The sequence below is a fragment of the Coregonus clupeaformis genome, chromosome 7 (genome assembly GCF_020615455.1).
Source record: "Coregonus clupeaformis isolate EN_2021a chromosome 7, ASM2061545v1, whole genome shotgun sequence".
NCBI lineage: Eukaryota > Metazoa > Chordata > Actinopteri > Salmoniformes > Salmonidae > Coregonus > Coregonus clupeaformis.
In genome coordinates this window covers 7,185,576-7,201,848 of record NC_059198.1, presented here as the reverse complement: position 1 = coordinate 7,201,848, position 16,273 = coordinate 7,185,576, and the positions used below count along the sequence as shown (strand labels likewise).

Here is a 16,273-nt window from a genome sequence, read left to right as displayed (position 1 = left end):
ACATAGACTGGCCAATAAAAATAAAAGTTTAAGATGGTCAAAAGAACACAGACACTGGACAGAGGAAGATTGGAAAAAAGTGTTTTGGACAGACGAATCGAAGTTTGAGATGTTCGGATCACAAAGAAGAACATTTGTGAGACGCAGACCAAATTATAAGATGCTGGAGGAGTGCTTGATGCCATCTGTCTAGCATGGTGGAGGCAATGTGATGGTCTGGGGGTGCTTTGGTGGTGGTAAAGTGGGAGATTTGTACAGGGTAAAAGGGATCTTGAAGAAGGAAGTCTATCGCTCCATTTTGCAACGCCATGCCATACCCTGTGGACGGCGCTTGATTGGAACCAATTTCCTCCTACAACAGGATAATGACCCAAAGCACAACTCCAAACTATGCAAGAACTATTTAGGGAAGAAGCAGTCAGCTGGTATTCTGTCTATAGTGGAGTGGCCAGCACAGTCACCGGATCTCAACCTATTGAGCTGTTGTGGGAGCTGTCACGCTCTGGCTCCGGGACTGTGTATTTTGAGCCAGGGTGTGTTCATTTGGTTGTGTTGTATTTGGTTGTGTTTCATTGTTTGGTCGTGTGACTCCCAATCAGTGGTAACGAGTGTCAGCTGTCGGCTCGTTATCTCTGATTGGGAGCCATATTTAAACTGTCAGTGTTCACCTTAGTGTTGTGGGTTTTTGTTCCTTTACGGTCATTGTAACTGTGGACTTCACGAATCGTTTATTGTTTTGGTTTTTGCACTTTAGTATAATAAAGTCATCATGTTCGCTCAACGCGCTGCGTATTGGTCTGCTCCTTTTGAAGACGATTTTGACAGAAAAACCCACCAAGATGGGACCAAGCAGCGTGTCCAGGAGCCATCGCCAGGGAGATCCCTCACAGATCTCCTTCGCCTCCTGGACTGGGTCAAGCCGAGTGAGGAAGAGAAGGGCTTGACATTATGGCAGAAGGGCGAGAGGCTGGCGAGGGACATGGAGACCTGGTCCACGGGTAGGAGAGACGCCCCGAAAATTTTTAGGGGGGGGCTCACAACGTCGGACCAGCAGGAGGCCGCGATAGAGCGGCCCAGTGGGTTGCCGGAGAAGGCCGCCGGGTTACGGGGGCCACTGGTCGAAGAGGGGATGGAGGAAGTAGAGGCACGGCGAGAGGTACTGGCGTGTGTTGCCAGTCCGGTCCGGCCCGTTCCAGATCCCGGTGTAGGACCAGTGGTGTGTGTCCCCAGTACAGTCCGGCCCATCCAAGCTTCCCGCACCAAGCCAGTGGTGTGCGTCGTCCAGTCCGCACGGCCGTGCCTGCTCTCCGCATCAAGCCTGTGGTGCGTCTCGTCAGCCCGGCTCTGCCCGTTCCTGCTCTCCGCACAAGGTCTGTGGTGCACGTCGCCAGCCCAGTCCGGCCCATTCCTGCCACTCGTACCAAGTCAAGGGTGCGAGTCGTCAGCCGGATTCAGCCCATTCCTGCTACTCGCACCAAGCCAAGGGTGCGAGTCGTCAGCCGGATTCAGCCCATTCCTGCTACTCGCACCAAGCCAAGGGTGCGAGTCGTCAGCTTGATTCAGCCCATTCCTGCTACTCGCACCAAGCCAAGGGTGCGAGTCGTCAGCCGGATTCAGCCCATTCCTGCTACTCGCACTCAAGCCAGGGATACGAGTCTTCAGCCTGGTGAGGCCTGTTCCGGCTCCACGCACCATGCAAAGGGTGCGTATCGTCTGCCAGGTCCGGTCCATTCCTGCCTCACGCGCCAAGCCAGGGGTGCGCGTCGGGCAGTCCTGATCCAGCTAACTGGGTCAGATCGGACTGGGGGCACTACGGGGGATTGTAGTAGGGTGGTGGTCAAGCCCGGAGCCGGAGCCGCCTCCGAGGAGCAATACCCACCCAGCCCTTCCCTATTTGGGGTGTAGGCGCGGTCGGAGTCCGCGCCTTTAGGGGGGGGTACTGTCACGCTCTGGCTCCGGGACTGTGTATTTTGAGCCAGGGTGTGTTCATTTGGTTGTGTTGTATTTGGTTGTGTTTCATTGTTTGGTCGTGTGACTCCCAATCAGTGGTAACGAGTGTCAGCTGTCGGCTCGTTATCTCTGATTGGGAGCCATATTTAAACTGTCAGTGTTCACCTTAGTGTTGTGGGTTTTTGTTCCTTTACGGTCATTGTAACTGTGGACTTCACGAATCGTTTATTGTTTTGGTTTTTGCACTTTAGTATAATAAAGTCATCATGTTCGCTCAACGCGCTGCGTATTGGTCTGCTCCTTTTGAAGACGATCGTGACAGGAGCAGGTTGACCGTATGGTACGTAAGAAGTGCCCACCAAGCCAATCCAACTTGTGGGAGGTGCTTCAGGAAGCATGGGGTGAAATCTCTTCATATTACCTCAACAAATTGACAACTACAATGCCAAAGGTCTGCAAGGCTGTAATTGCTGCAAATGGAGGATTATTTGATGAAAGCAAAGTTTGAAGGACACAATTATTATTTCAATTAAAAATCATTATTTCTAACCTTGTCAATGACTACATTTCCTATTCATTTTGCTATATTTCCTATTCAAACTAATTTCATGTATGTTTTCATGGAAAACAAGGACATTTCTAAGTGACCCCAAACTTTTGAACGGTAGTGTATATGATCACAAAGTTCCATTCTAACCTTTAACATTACTGGTCTTCTGTGTGGGCTTGAAGCAGCGATGTTCAGCTCTGCATGTTATTGTGTTCAGGGTTTTCCATTGGCTTGAGGGAAGAGTCAGGTTACTGCTGATACTCTGAGTTGTGCTGCTGGCCTGGTTCACTGGGGTCCTGCTGGTTGGGTCTTTTCCATCCAGAAGCCAGGTCACTTTGGCATCATACGCAGAGTGGACCACACATGTAGCTGTTACCTCAGTCTGTGTCATCACTGTCCTGAATCTGGGGGTCTCCAGGTGGATGGATGGAGTAGACGAGTGAAACGCTGTGAGGAAAACAGATGGAGATGTCACAAGACTTGCAGATTTGGATTGTTACTATGTCTTTCAATTGTACACTTTTCTATACCCATCCTCTGGACCAATACACGGTGCTGTCACTGAAACCCACCTGAGCAAATGCTTGTGGTCCTGGAGACTGGTGGTCCTTGTGCTGCATTGTGGGTGGCCTTGCATGTGACCTCTGACCCTTGAGTCCATTGGCTCTGGTCCAGCTCCAGCTGGCTGCTCAGGCTGAAAGTTTTCTCCTCACCTTCTACACTCTGCAGCTTCCGCTGGACTGGAGAGTTGGTCAGAGCCTTGCCATCCAGCAGCCACTCCACACTCAGCTCATCGGGGTAGAACCCACTCAGGATGCAGAGGAGTCCCACCTTCGATCCTCCCTCCACTTCCTCCCAGAGAGGATTTAGGGTGATTTTTGGAGGAATGACCCGTTGCACTAATGCAAGGTGGAAGGAGGAGTAAAATTGTAAACCAAAGTCAGATTGTAAACTTTGAATCAAATTCTTCATACCTTTGTTTCTGCAGTTTTAAGTAACCCAATGTATTAAATCCAGGCCTGGGCTCAGTGTAATGAATTGTAACATAGCCTAGATGGAGCTATGGACCTATTAAGTAGCTGGGTGGCTGGGCCCTGAGAGCTGGTAGTGGTAGTGGTCAGATGTGGAGTTGGAGGGTTGTGAAACGCAGGTGTTAGAGCAGAACAGGCCTCAGCGAACAGGGAATGCAGCAGGCAGAAGCGTGGGGAAACACCCTGATCCCAAAAAAAGCATCCAAAAAAACAGAAGTGAAACATGTTGCTGAGCAACCGTGTGTATCAGAAGCCAGGTGTGAGGTCTGGTTCTGCTTAAGGAAATCGGTTTCCATTTGCATGTTTCCGAGCTATTTAAATAAGAGTTCTCTTCTCTACTTCTGTTATGTAACTTCTTACCACTTGGTGTTACATTTTTGTTTTCTTGACAACCCATCAAGCTATTTCAGAATATTTTGCATACCAAGTGTAGCAAGGCCCACTGATTCCAGATGTGTTCATGCAGAACCCAATACGCAGCATCCAGCAAAAAGAAAACGTAGATTAGTTACTGTAGATTCAGCCACACATCACAACAGCCACACAGTTCTAAAATAACTTTTAAACAACAAGTATACTAATTAAACCGTAAATAAGAAATGTGTTTCTTCAATATTTATAAAACATTATAATACAACCTTTCAGCTGCATTGTATTTCTCAAATCAAATCAAATTTGTATCTACTACAGGTGTAGGCCTTACCGTGAAATGCTTACTTACAAGCCCTTAACCAACAATGCAGAATTGTTTTTATAGTAAGACAATAAATCATGTACAAATTGAGGTAATATGTACATGTAGGTAGGGGTAAAGTGACTGACTATGCATAGATAATAAACAGCGAGTACCAGCAGCGTAAAAAGGGGGTCAATACAAATAGTCTGGGTAGCCATTTGATGAACTGTTTAGCAGTCTTATGGCTTGGGGGTAGAAGGTAATGGATGGAGCAATGGTAAAGGAAGAACAATACACTGTAGTTTACTTCAGTTCAACTTTTATTATCTTAATAGGGTAAAAAGGCACCATGAAATATTTACAAATCTAACCTCTACAGTTGAACTATTCAAACCAAAGCAACAACGAAGACAAGCAGGAAAACAGTTACAATATATGTATGGATAAAATAAATGGAAGTATGAAAAGTTATACGTTTTTCAAATACTTCAAACACAGTTTCTTCATTTCACCTGAAAAAAGAAGCAAACATTTGTTCACTAAAATTACTTACAATAATTGTGACATCTATTTCGATGCAATTATACATTTTTATTACCTGACACTTCAAAAATATAGCCTGTAAAATAATATTGTTAAAATGTAAGTTATATATAGTATATTTAGCTTATTACTGTATTCTCTCTCACTATTATGCCTCTTGCAGAGAATTGCATCAAGTAAAGAATGTATACATTCTAATCTTGCTAGAATCTGTTCACGTTGTTACTGAAAGTTCTACCACTTATAAATGGACTGTATGTTTGAATGTGGAACCATACATAAACATAACAATGCAACCACACAGACTATGGAACTTTCAAAAACAAAATGTCTTCCTTTCACACTACCCTTCCCACACTCCGGTCATGGCTAGAAGGAATACTGCTTTTGTCAAATTAACTTCAAATGTTTTTTTTTGCATTTTAGCTAACCCTAATCTCTTTCCTTTCCTTAACCTAATTCTCCTAACCTGCTGCCTAAGTTCCCCTAACCTGCTACAAAAAGTCAAATCTGACAAAAGCTTATCCCATTTAGTCAAAACCCCACGTCCCCAACAAGGCATTACCTTGATGGCAGTTGCTCCAACGCCATACAGCAGAGTGATGAGGAAGAGTATGATAAAGGTGAAGGCTGTTTTCCCCATGCTGTCCCTGTCAGTTTCCATGGTGTTGCTGCATGGACAGTCAGTCAAAACGAGACACTCTGCATGTGGATATGAGAACAGTGTCAGTAGGCAGTCAAGACGGTCACTCTTTACTCTGGTGCCCAGTCCCAAGCCCAATCCCAAGTCCCAACTTCTGGACACTTCTTGATGGCTCCTAAAAAATGTGTTATAGATCTTAGTTCTAATAATAGTTTCTCCATAGCTCCATTCATATTGTTACCTAGGGGGAGTATTGCATGTAGCCTTCATGTACAAGTGAGAGCTAAGGGGCTTTCAAGAAGTGTCATAGGTTTGGGGCTAGGGGCTGATTTTGGAATTGGCATACTTTTAACTGTTTTATGGGAAACCTTGCATAGTACAGCTGTCTCCGGTATCAATCATAGTTGTGTTTCAGATAATACTGTGATATTTTGTAGGATGTGAGAAAGAAATCTAAAGCATGCATTGTGTATTTATTGGACTTGTGCATGCCTCACCTCCAATGACTAAGTTATAACTGAAAGCATGCAACACATTGAAAATCTAAAATGTGAGGATATCAAACCAGCAGTGAAGGTGACCCTAACTTGCTTTGGCCAAACGACACACTTGCCGATCAATGGGAACTTCCAACTTCTTCTTGGCTTGGCTTGCTTCTTGTGAACGAACCCTAATCATATCTCATCTGTCTCCAAACCCATGGTGGTAGAATTTGAATCAATAGAAGATACATATAGCATTTCTACAGGTGAGACACAGTAGTGGGAACAGAAGCACACAAAGCCAAACAATAAGAAGACAGGTACACCTGAACAAGTTCAATGCACTACATCTGATTACACCATAGACACGAGGAGAATATCTGAATCAGCAGTCAACTGTGTTGCTAATGCTAACGCTACACTTCCATAGCTCATTCCTGTCATCAGGGTAACATTTTAAGAATGTGAGTGGATATCACTTGCGTGCTAGATTACAGCTAGGTGTGCAAAATAAGCTTTATACTATTACATTATTCAGTGTCCACCATTACTGTATTCCAGATAGACTTATATTGCATGATAATCATGACCTCATTGTAAATGTAATGCATTAAGACTATGCCTGACTTGTATTGTCTCTTTACCGTTAGTTCTACTAGTGTGAGAGATGACATTTCCCCCAAAGAGAGATACTGAAGCTCTAACTAACCATCTGCTTTGCACAAAAGTGGGGGGACGGGACAGACATGAGTAGGAACTGCACAGGACATACATTAACACGTTTATTGATTCAATCTTTTTATTTGGATTTTGATTCTGCACTTAAAAGACACACATCATGTCATGTCACAAACACGAACACAAACAACCATATAGGGGCAACACATAGCAACAAAACACAAGGCAACACATCCTCTACTGGGCCTTGCACTGAGGGACATTCAAGCTGAGGTTGACTAGGTTGGGTTTGTTTGAGGTTCTGTCATGGGTTCTGACAAGCATTTTTGTGGACTTCGGAATGGTTTCATGGTACACTACGCAGCTATACACCTCACCATCCACCATCCAATCATCCATGCCCATGGTGAGCTGACCATATACTGAGTAATATGTCCTTCCTGTCTCAATAGCACTAGTGGTGTTGTATTGGTACTTTGTTGAATCCATTGTGACAAGTTCATCGTTAACAAGCCAAGCAACTAAAACCGCTTTGGGGTAGAAGTCCTTGACGTAGCAAGTCAGGGTCACCATACCACTGCTAGTTTCTTCTGTAGGAGCCAGAAGAAACACAGATGGACGCTTTTCCATTTCACCTAGAAGCACAAGAGAACAGTTATGCCTTCTGTCAAAGCTCAGTAAGATATCTGTTCAAATGTCTTGGAGCGACACACTGTGCTGATTGGGTTATCCTATAGTTAAGGAGTGGCAATGAGCCATCTGCAATTGTGCAACTTTTCAAATGTGTGCAATATCATCGCATGATGAGTGTTAAGGGGAGAAAATAGGTCAAAGGGGGCTATGATGTAAAACCATGTGCTGCCATACGTTATCTATTTAACCAAATGGAAGATCTTTGGGTTATATTGTACTTAACACCAAAGGCTAATCACAACCACTATGTGATTCAGAAACTACACCATCACCTTGAAAAATGACTAGTTTTAAAACACAAACATTACACAAGTATGTCAATTAAAAAATTAAATAAATAAAAACGTATCTTATTATACAGTAATTGAATTTGAATTTAAAATGGGGTGCCTCACCATTCTGCCTTCTGTATGATTCCTCTTCTGGAGATGGAAGATCTTTGTGCTCCACACTACAGATGAATGTTGTCCCATTACGCCACTCCTCATAACTGATTAGAATCTTGGCAGTGATTGAACGTCCCTCACGTTGGTCATATTCTTGATAGAGGATTTTCTTATCCTCGGTCATCCATTTGATGGTCTGGAAGCCTGCTTGCTTTGAAGTGACCCTGCACTCAAGGGGGACCTTTTCATCTAAGAAGAGGTTTTCTGGAGTTGGCTCAATGAATTGGAATTCCACATGAGTGTCACATACTGCACCTATTGTAAGAGGACACAGGGAAGAGGTTTAAAACATTTGTAATTCAATGCATCATCCCCCTATCAACACTAAAATAAATACATTCTGTTTTGATTATTGTTTCTATTCATGGGGTATTTCTCATGGTCAGTAATTTAGCAAAATGTAAACTAGCAGTTATATATACCAAACTATATAAAACAGAGACCAGCTGATACAGTGCTGTCCCTGGACAATACCTGATACCAAAAGAGTGTTTGAAGTTAATGAAAGAAATAATGCATGTTGAACAGAACCTTCTCTGAGCACTGTTTTAGTGTGTATCATAGCTACCAAGAGGGGACATTTTGATGGATTTTACTCACCAGAGGAGTACTTCACAGTCTTGGTCTGGTTTCCAGATTTGTGGACAAAGCGGCAGGTATACTCTGACCCATCTGTCCACTCAGTCTCGCCGACGCTCAAGAAGCTGGTTGCGCTGTACAAGGTGTTCTGTTCTCCCTTCTTTTCATCCTGACAGAAGTTTGTCACCCCCTTGGCTATTGGCTTATTGTTCTTCAGCCATGTAATATCATGATCTTTGGGTGAAAAGTCCCTTGCTAAGCAGGCAAAGGAAGCTGTTTGATTGTCTTGCATCTCCTCTTTTGAGGGGGTCATTACATAAAAAGACGGGGAGACGGGCTGAGGCTCAACTGAAAAACAAACATACACATATATGAACGCAGAAGCTGATGAACAAAACATATGAAGAGTTTCTTTGCAAAACGCTACATATCCATTTTCTAAATGAGCTGTTGTTGTTTAAAGAACTAATGAACTAGATTGGTGTGTTTTTTCACCATGTAATAATGGATTGGGGCTGTGCAATTACAGACGTGTTTGTTTGAGATCTATCATTTAATGGGTTCATTTCAGAGACATATAATCATGTTGTTTTTTTGCAAAACGCTATATATCAGCCCCACTCTCAGAGAATAAGTAGTACTGCTAGGTTTTACACAGTCAAATGTAACAAATAATTACATTTTTAATAAAAACTGTACAAATTATACATTTGTGACATCAATACAAAAAATAAAAAATAATGAATCAATATAGTAAAATTAGATTAGATCATTTACATTAGATTAGATCATTTACATTTGACATTTTAGTCATTTAGCAGAATATCTTATCCAGAACGACTTATAATTGGTGCATTCATCTTAAGATAGCTAGGTGAGACAACCACATATCCGTCATATTAACAGTATACGAATATTCCATTCCAGCTAAACAATGGATATACAGCGTTTTGCAAAAAACTCGTTTTACTACACACCTAAAATTGCTAAAGAAAAAAACTGAAAACAGTAATATTTTACACGTGAAGGTAGCCATAAGAAATAATTTCTGGTGAAAAACCACAAAAGTGGAAGAATGTGTGGATATAGTGTTTAAGAAATAAACTCTTCATATACATGTTAACAGACATATGCAGATGCTGAGAGAGGAACAAGTATGCTAGAATGGAAAAGTGTTAATATGGCTTCTATGTGTACAATCAATTGGTGATATTGCAGGGCCCCTGTGGGAATCATGTCCCGCAATTTTCATGCACAATACTCCTACCAACTTTTAAACTATGCACTTTCATAACCTGTTTTGCTGTTCTACTGTGCTTGCTCTACTGTGTGTGTATTTCTGGAGTGTTGCAGTGGTGGAGATGGAAAGGTCAAAGCTCTGTCCATAAATTGACTTGAATTGTGTCAATTGCTTATGAATGTATTATGTCTTAAATCTGTCAACCAATCAATGTGTAGGCCTATATTTATTTATTCATAGGGGACAGTGCACATTAATCAACATCAATATTATAATAATGCAACATCCATGCAAATGTAGCGGGGTTAGCCACAAGCGAATCTGCACCTGTAGTCCCAGGGCAAGTAAGGGCAATACACTGCCACAATACAAATATGGTTCAATTATTGAAGTGATCAAGCAGTTAAGACTGTGGACATAAAAGGATTATGCAGGCGAAGGAAAGCAATCAGGGCTCAAAACTTTGTGCTTGGGAGACATGGCTTAATTACCCAACGACAAGTTACCGCCGTTCCAACCCTCATCCTATCCTATCACCTACACCACAATCAGACTCATACCTAAATGGCTTGTTTTATAGCTGGTGACAGTGACACAAATGTTCCAGCGAGCAATTATTAGCTCTGCAAAGCTCTTCAAGTGGTCATCAACTATCTTAAGATGTAGGCCTAATCATGCATTTGTTGTTAGCCACTTCTATTCATCCTATAACACATTTGTTACTTTAAACATGCATCAGGTATCTCATCAGACAAGGTGTTTTACTGTATGGCTAGGCCTACTAAGGTACAGAGTTTTCTGAAGTAGACTCTAAAGATGGATTCATTGGCCCAAGAAACCAACATGACAAGTGAAGTAGTCCTAAGTATGATTGACCGAAAAAACATGAACAAAAATGAAAATATAGGTGAATAGCTTTATATTATTTTTCTTGGTCGAAATGAATAAGACTTAATCAATTTATAAACGCTTTATTATACACGTGAACGCACAATATGCTTTATACAAGCAGCCTATTGTACAGTAGTAGTCCATTGTAATTTCGAATAGCAGCAATGGAATTATACAACTAAACCATTTGCAATTCATCCATACTTCATAAGCTTATCAGCGTTGATATTTATTTTTTGACTGAATAATATTTACAAATTGGGTTTGTTATCGAATCTAATAGTCTGCGAATCGATCGTCATATGTTTTTACTATCCTAATACGTGTAGATGAATATGGATAATAATAAGTTACCCTAACCTAATACTGTATTATTATTATTATTATTATTATTATTATTATTAAATAAATTGATCAGTCAATTTATAAATGAGACTTACCTGGTTTCTGTAATATCACTTCCTTTGAGCCAGCTGAATGTTCCACGGCACATTTGAAAGTCTTCTTCTCATCCCAGTCTGATCTCTTTACGATGAGCTGACTGACTCCCATGTACTTTTCACCGGTCTGGACAACCGGGTACTGGACAAAGTCAGTCAAGGCACTCTCGTCGGTGTCCTTCCATTTGAAGGTGAGGGAGGCAGGCGTAAAGCCGGTGGCAATACAACCTAGAGTCAGCATATCTCCGGCCCCGGAGCCACATTGCATCAGAGGGAACAGGGTCGGGGCAGTTGGGGAGGCTGTAAGAGAAATTACGTGTTACAAATAGTCCATAAAGTCCATCAAACTTTTGTTTCCCCTCTCAATATTGGGGATGACATTTAGGCCTAATCAATACATTTTCTGCATGGTAGATTACTAGTCTATGGCAACCCTTGTAGCCTTCAAGAATGTAGGCTACATTATGAAAATAATAAATACAAATAATACATAACAAAACAAAATAAATAACAGTTCTAAGGACCTATTCCATTGTACAAACATAATATTTTATTTTGTCTTAACTTTATTTAGCATTCCTTAGTAGGCCAAATATGTGATTTATTAAGAGAGTATGAATGTGTTAGGATAGGATATTATTTATCCCCAAACTGTATCAAAAGTGTTATCAGAAACGCCTGTACAGAACTGATATAAGGCAGGTAGGTAGGACTGTATTGACTTTTTTGATTGATTAAATATGTATCCTTATTTTTAAGAGATCAGTATCCAATCTAAACAATGCTTTGCCATCTAACAAAATGTGATTCTTACCTGATGAAACGGTTACCGTTGTACCCTGACCCCAGTAGTCGAAAGCACCGTAGCACAGTGTTCAATGAACTTAGCTAGTGGTATAAAAACGCATTCTCCCCAGGCTCTATACCCTCTTATTCCCAACCAAAAATATATAGTCTATATTGCACTTTTAAAGCTTTGTTTTAGAATTACATGAATTATTTTTAGTTGTTTTTGGCCAGATGATAAATATATTTCTTTGTTATAGCGTACCATTACTGTTATTGATCCACAATTCAATTGAGCAAATTTAGCCTAGAATCGAGTTTTAAAAACCTAGATCTATTTGACTATTTGAAAACTCACTTACACATTTGATGAAATCATAATCATTTTCTTACCTGATGAAACGGTAACCATTGTGCCTTTTCCCCAGTAGTCAAAACCATAGTCACAATGCAATCTTTCAATACGTGCAACGCACAAAAACTAACGCAAGTTAAGACCAAAAATAAATCTTTCAAGCATTTTGAAGAGACTTTTGAATCAAAGTCAAACCTCGATAATAATGCAAAAATAAACAGTATATATATATTTTTTACCTGTGGACACGGTCACCATGGTCCCTTTCCCCCAGTAGTCAAAGTAGTTGTCACAGTGAATGGTCTGACCAATACTTAGTACAAAATCATTACAAATAATAAAATAACCTGAATAGTCACTAGTTATACATCAACAATAAAATCACTTTTTTCAGGTCTGAATGTTAAGGCTACTTACCAGAAGTTACTGTGACTTGGGTCCCTTTCCCCCAGTAATCAAAATAGTCATCACAGTGATAATTGTATATCTGCCCCTAAACTAAAAACCCAACTCATTTCAAACTTAATGCTTCATTAACTTTATTTTGTGGCATCTTGATGATTCGCTCCTTCCCTGGGGAGACACACTTCCCATCAAAACGGAAGTGTTGCATGAAGTTAACTTTGGCTGAAAGAGTGTGAGTTTTCTTCCTGTCCTTCTTTTTGATAGTGAGCCACTGGGTTCTCTATCTTTATTTATGTTGTGAATGTTGATGAATGGGAAGCATCTTGAGCATCATCCTGATAGTTGAGTTATTTATCCTGATAGGGCTATTTCATACCAGATAGGTGCGACGCACAGGACCTACAATCAGTGCTCAAAATCTCTGTCCGTGTTTCACACTGTTGCTGATAGTTGGTCGTGAATGGTGGCCGTATTTCCCGATTTGACATGAAGAATCTTGGTTGGCGGTCAACGCAAACAGTTAGACGAAAACCATCTTTGGCTGACCAGTGCTTTGCGAGGCTGGTCATGGCCCACATCAAGGCCAGGATGCGAGACACAATGGACCCACTCCTATTTGCTTACCACTCCAACAGATCCACTCAAGATGCCATCTCCATTGTAATCCATACGGCTCTTTCAAACCTGGACAAGAGGAACACCTATGTGAGAATGCTGTTCATTGAATGCAGTTCAGCATTCAATACCATTGCTCCCTCCAAGCTTGTCACCAAGCTCACGGCCCTGGGTCTGGACTCCACCCTTTGCAACAGGATCCTGGTGTCACGGTTTACTTAGCCAGAACCCAGAAGCAGACCAGGACAAGGTACGTTGAGACAAAGGTGAGTGTTTATTAATAGATTCCGAGTGAGGCTGAATAATCCAGGGAACAGAGCGGGTGGCGTGGATGGGTTGTTGAGGGTGCAGTGGTTGGTCCGGTACTGGCTCGGCAGCCGCCGACCATCAGGCAGAGGTTGGGTGAAGGTTCCGGGTGAGAGACTGCAGACAGAACAAAACGGAGGTCAGTACACAGCAAGTCAAAAAGGTGCAAAACAACAAAACTAACACTAATGGCTCAGAGACTGATACGCTGACAAACATACTGTTCATGGCTAACGATCCGGCAGGAACTGGATGTTGGGCCAGAGCCTAAGAAGGGTGATGATCAGGACCAGGTGTGCAGATTGCTGATGGGATGCAGGTGCGGAAAACAAGAGCGCTCCCCGGAGCGTTCCCGAACCCTCGGGAAACTGGAGATTACGAACAGGAACACTAGTCACCAGACAGGACCCGACTCAGACAGCCGGGATCGTTACAGTACCCCCCCTCCGGCCAACGCCACCGGGCGGACTCCCGGAGCGCCAGGATGGAGGCGGTAGAAGTCACTGATGAGGTCCGCATCTAGGACCTGTCGCCGCGGAATCCAACTCCTCTCCTCAGGGCCATACCCCTCCCAGTCCACGAGATACTGGAAACCCCGGCCCCGCCGTCTGGAATCCATGATGCGACGCACCGTGTAGGCAGGACCACCTCCGATCATCCGAGGAGGAGGAGGAGGAGGCGGAGGAGGCAACAGAGGACTGAGGAAGACAGGCTTGAGGCAGGAGACATGAAAGGTGGGATGGACTCTGAGCGTCCTCGGTAGTTTGAGTCGAACTGCCACTGGATTGATCACCTTCTCCACCACAAACGGACCAATGAACTTCGGTAACAACTTCCTAGACTCAGTCCGTAACGGAAGATCCCGTGTGGCCAACCAAACCCTATCTCCGATGGTATAGGTGGGAGCGGGGATCCGGCGACGATTCGCCTGGAGCTGATACCGGTCCGAAACTCTAAGGAGTGCCTTTCTGGCCCGATGCCAGGTCCGGTGGCAACGACGAATATGGGCCTGAACAGAAGGCACTGAGAGCTCCTTCTCCTGAGAAGGAAACAGGGGAGGTTGGTAGCCATACAGGCACTGGAAGGGAGACATCCCAGTGGCAGATGTAGGAAGAGTATTGTGGGCATACTCAACCCAAGGCAACTGAGAGACCCAGGAGGTGGGGTTGGAAGAGACCAGACAGCGTAGCGTTGATTCCATCTTCTGGTTGGCTCTCTCCGCCTGACCATTGGATTGGGGGTGAAAACCAGATGTGAGACTGACAGTAGCTCCAATGGCCAAACAGAAGGACTTCCAGACAGCAGAGGTAAACTGAGGGCCACGGTCGGAAACGATATCACTGGGCAAACCGTGGACCCTGAAAACCTCCCTAACAAGGATCTCGGACGTCTCCGAGGCAGAGGGAAGCTTGGCAATTGGCACAAAGTGGGCGAACTTGCTGAATCTGTCCACGATAGTCAGAACGACCGTGTTCCCCTCAGAAGCGGGCAACCCCGTGACGAAGTCCAGGGCCAGATGCGACCATGGTCGCGCGGGAATAGGAAGGGGGTGAAGTAGTCCAGAGCTGGGCCGATTAGTACTCTTATTCTGCGCACACACTGGACAGGCAGCAACAAAACCCCGAGTATCCTCGGCCATGGCAGGCCACCAAAACGTCTGCGAAGAAACGCCATTGTCCGAGCCACGCCAGGGTGACAAGCCATCTTGCTGGCGTGGGACCATTTGAGGACAGCAGGACGAACCGACTCAGGCACAAACAACCGACCGGGTGGACCGTTACCGGGACCGGGCTGAGTCCGAAGGGCCGCCAGCACCTCCTCCTCAATCTTCCACATAACTGCTCCCACGACGCAGTTCCGGGGGAGAATTGTCTCGGTCTTGGACCCACTCTCCTCCGTCTTGGAGAACATCCGGGACAAGGCGTCCGCCTTGCCGTTCTTAGATCCAGGTCGGAACGTCAGGAAAAACTTGAATCGTCCGAAAAACAACGCCCACCTGGCCTGACGGGAGTTGAGAGCGTTTAGCCGATTGCACGTAAGCAAGATTCTTGTGGTCAGTCCAGACAATAAACGGTTGCTCCGCCCCCTCCAACCAGTGGCGCCACTCCTCCAAGGCAAGTTTCACCGCGAGAAGCTCCCGGTTACCCACATCGTAATTCCTCTCCGCAGGCGAAAGGCGACGAGAGTAGTAGGCGCAGGGATGGAGTTTACTGTCCGTGGAGCATCGCTGCGACAGGATGGCGCCAACTCCCACATCAGACGCGTCCACCTCAACGACGAACTGACGGGCCGTGTCCGGTTGAGAGAGAATCGGTGCGTTGGTGAATCGCCTCTTCAAATCCAGAAACGCTACGATCCGCCTCCGGATTCCACTTGAAGGTCCTGATACTGGAAGTCAAGGCAGTTAATGGAGCGGCCACACGGCTGTAATCCCGGATGAATCTGCGGTAGAAATTCGCAAACCCCAAAAATCTCTGGAGCTGCAATCTCGTACCGGGCTGGGCCCATTCCAGAACCGCTCTAACCTTCTCCTGGTCCATCCTAATCTCTCCCCTGGAGATGATGTACCCGAGAAAGGATGTCGTGTGGGCGTGAAACTCGCACTTCTCGGCCTTCACGAACAGGCGATTCTCCAACAATCGCTGCAGAACCTGCCGGACATGCTGGACGTGGTCGGAAGGTTCCTTCGAGAAAAATCAGAATGTCATCCAGGTAAACAAACACAAAGAGACCGATCATATCTCTCAGGACGTCGTTCACCATACTCTGGAATACCGCTGGAGCATTGGTCAGTCCAAACGGCATCACCTGATACTCGAAGTGACCCATCGGTGTATTGAAACCCGTCAACCACTCGTCCCCCTCTCTGATCCGGACCAGGTGATACGCATTGCGTAGGTCTAGCTTGGTGAACACCGTAGCACCCTGTAAGAGTCGAAGGCAGAACTCATCAAGGGCAGGGGA

General features: G+C 44.2%; 1 protein-coding gene and 1 gene segment (V, D, J or C); both read right to left on the bottom strand.

Annotated features, from left to right (window-relative positions):
* The window catches only part of LOC121570745, a 257,249-nt gene that overhangs the window by 6,135 nt on the left and 234,841 nt on the right, over positions 1–16,273 (bottom strand). The window contains 2 exon segments of the mRNA XM_045221082.1: positions 2,648–2,947; positions 3,073–3,399. Coding sequence (XP_045077017.1) covers positions 2,648–2,947; positions 3,073–3,399 — 627 coding nt within the window.
* LOC123491188 overlaps positions 4,510–16,273 on the bottom strand; it is a 52,835-nt gene continuing 41,071 nt past the window's right edge. Inside the window, 6 exon segments of the C gene segment in view lie at positions 4,510–4,719; positions 5,316–5,452; positions 7,642–7,947; positions 8,293–8,619; positions 10,843–11,142; positions 12,223–12,286. Coding sequence covers positions 4,711–4,719; positions 5,316–5,452; positions 7,642–7,947; positions 8,293–8,619; positions 10,843–11,142; positions 12,223–12,286 — 1,143 coding nt within the window.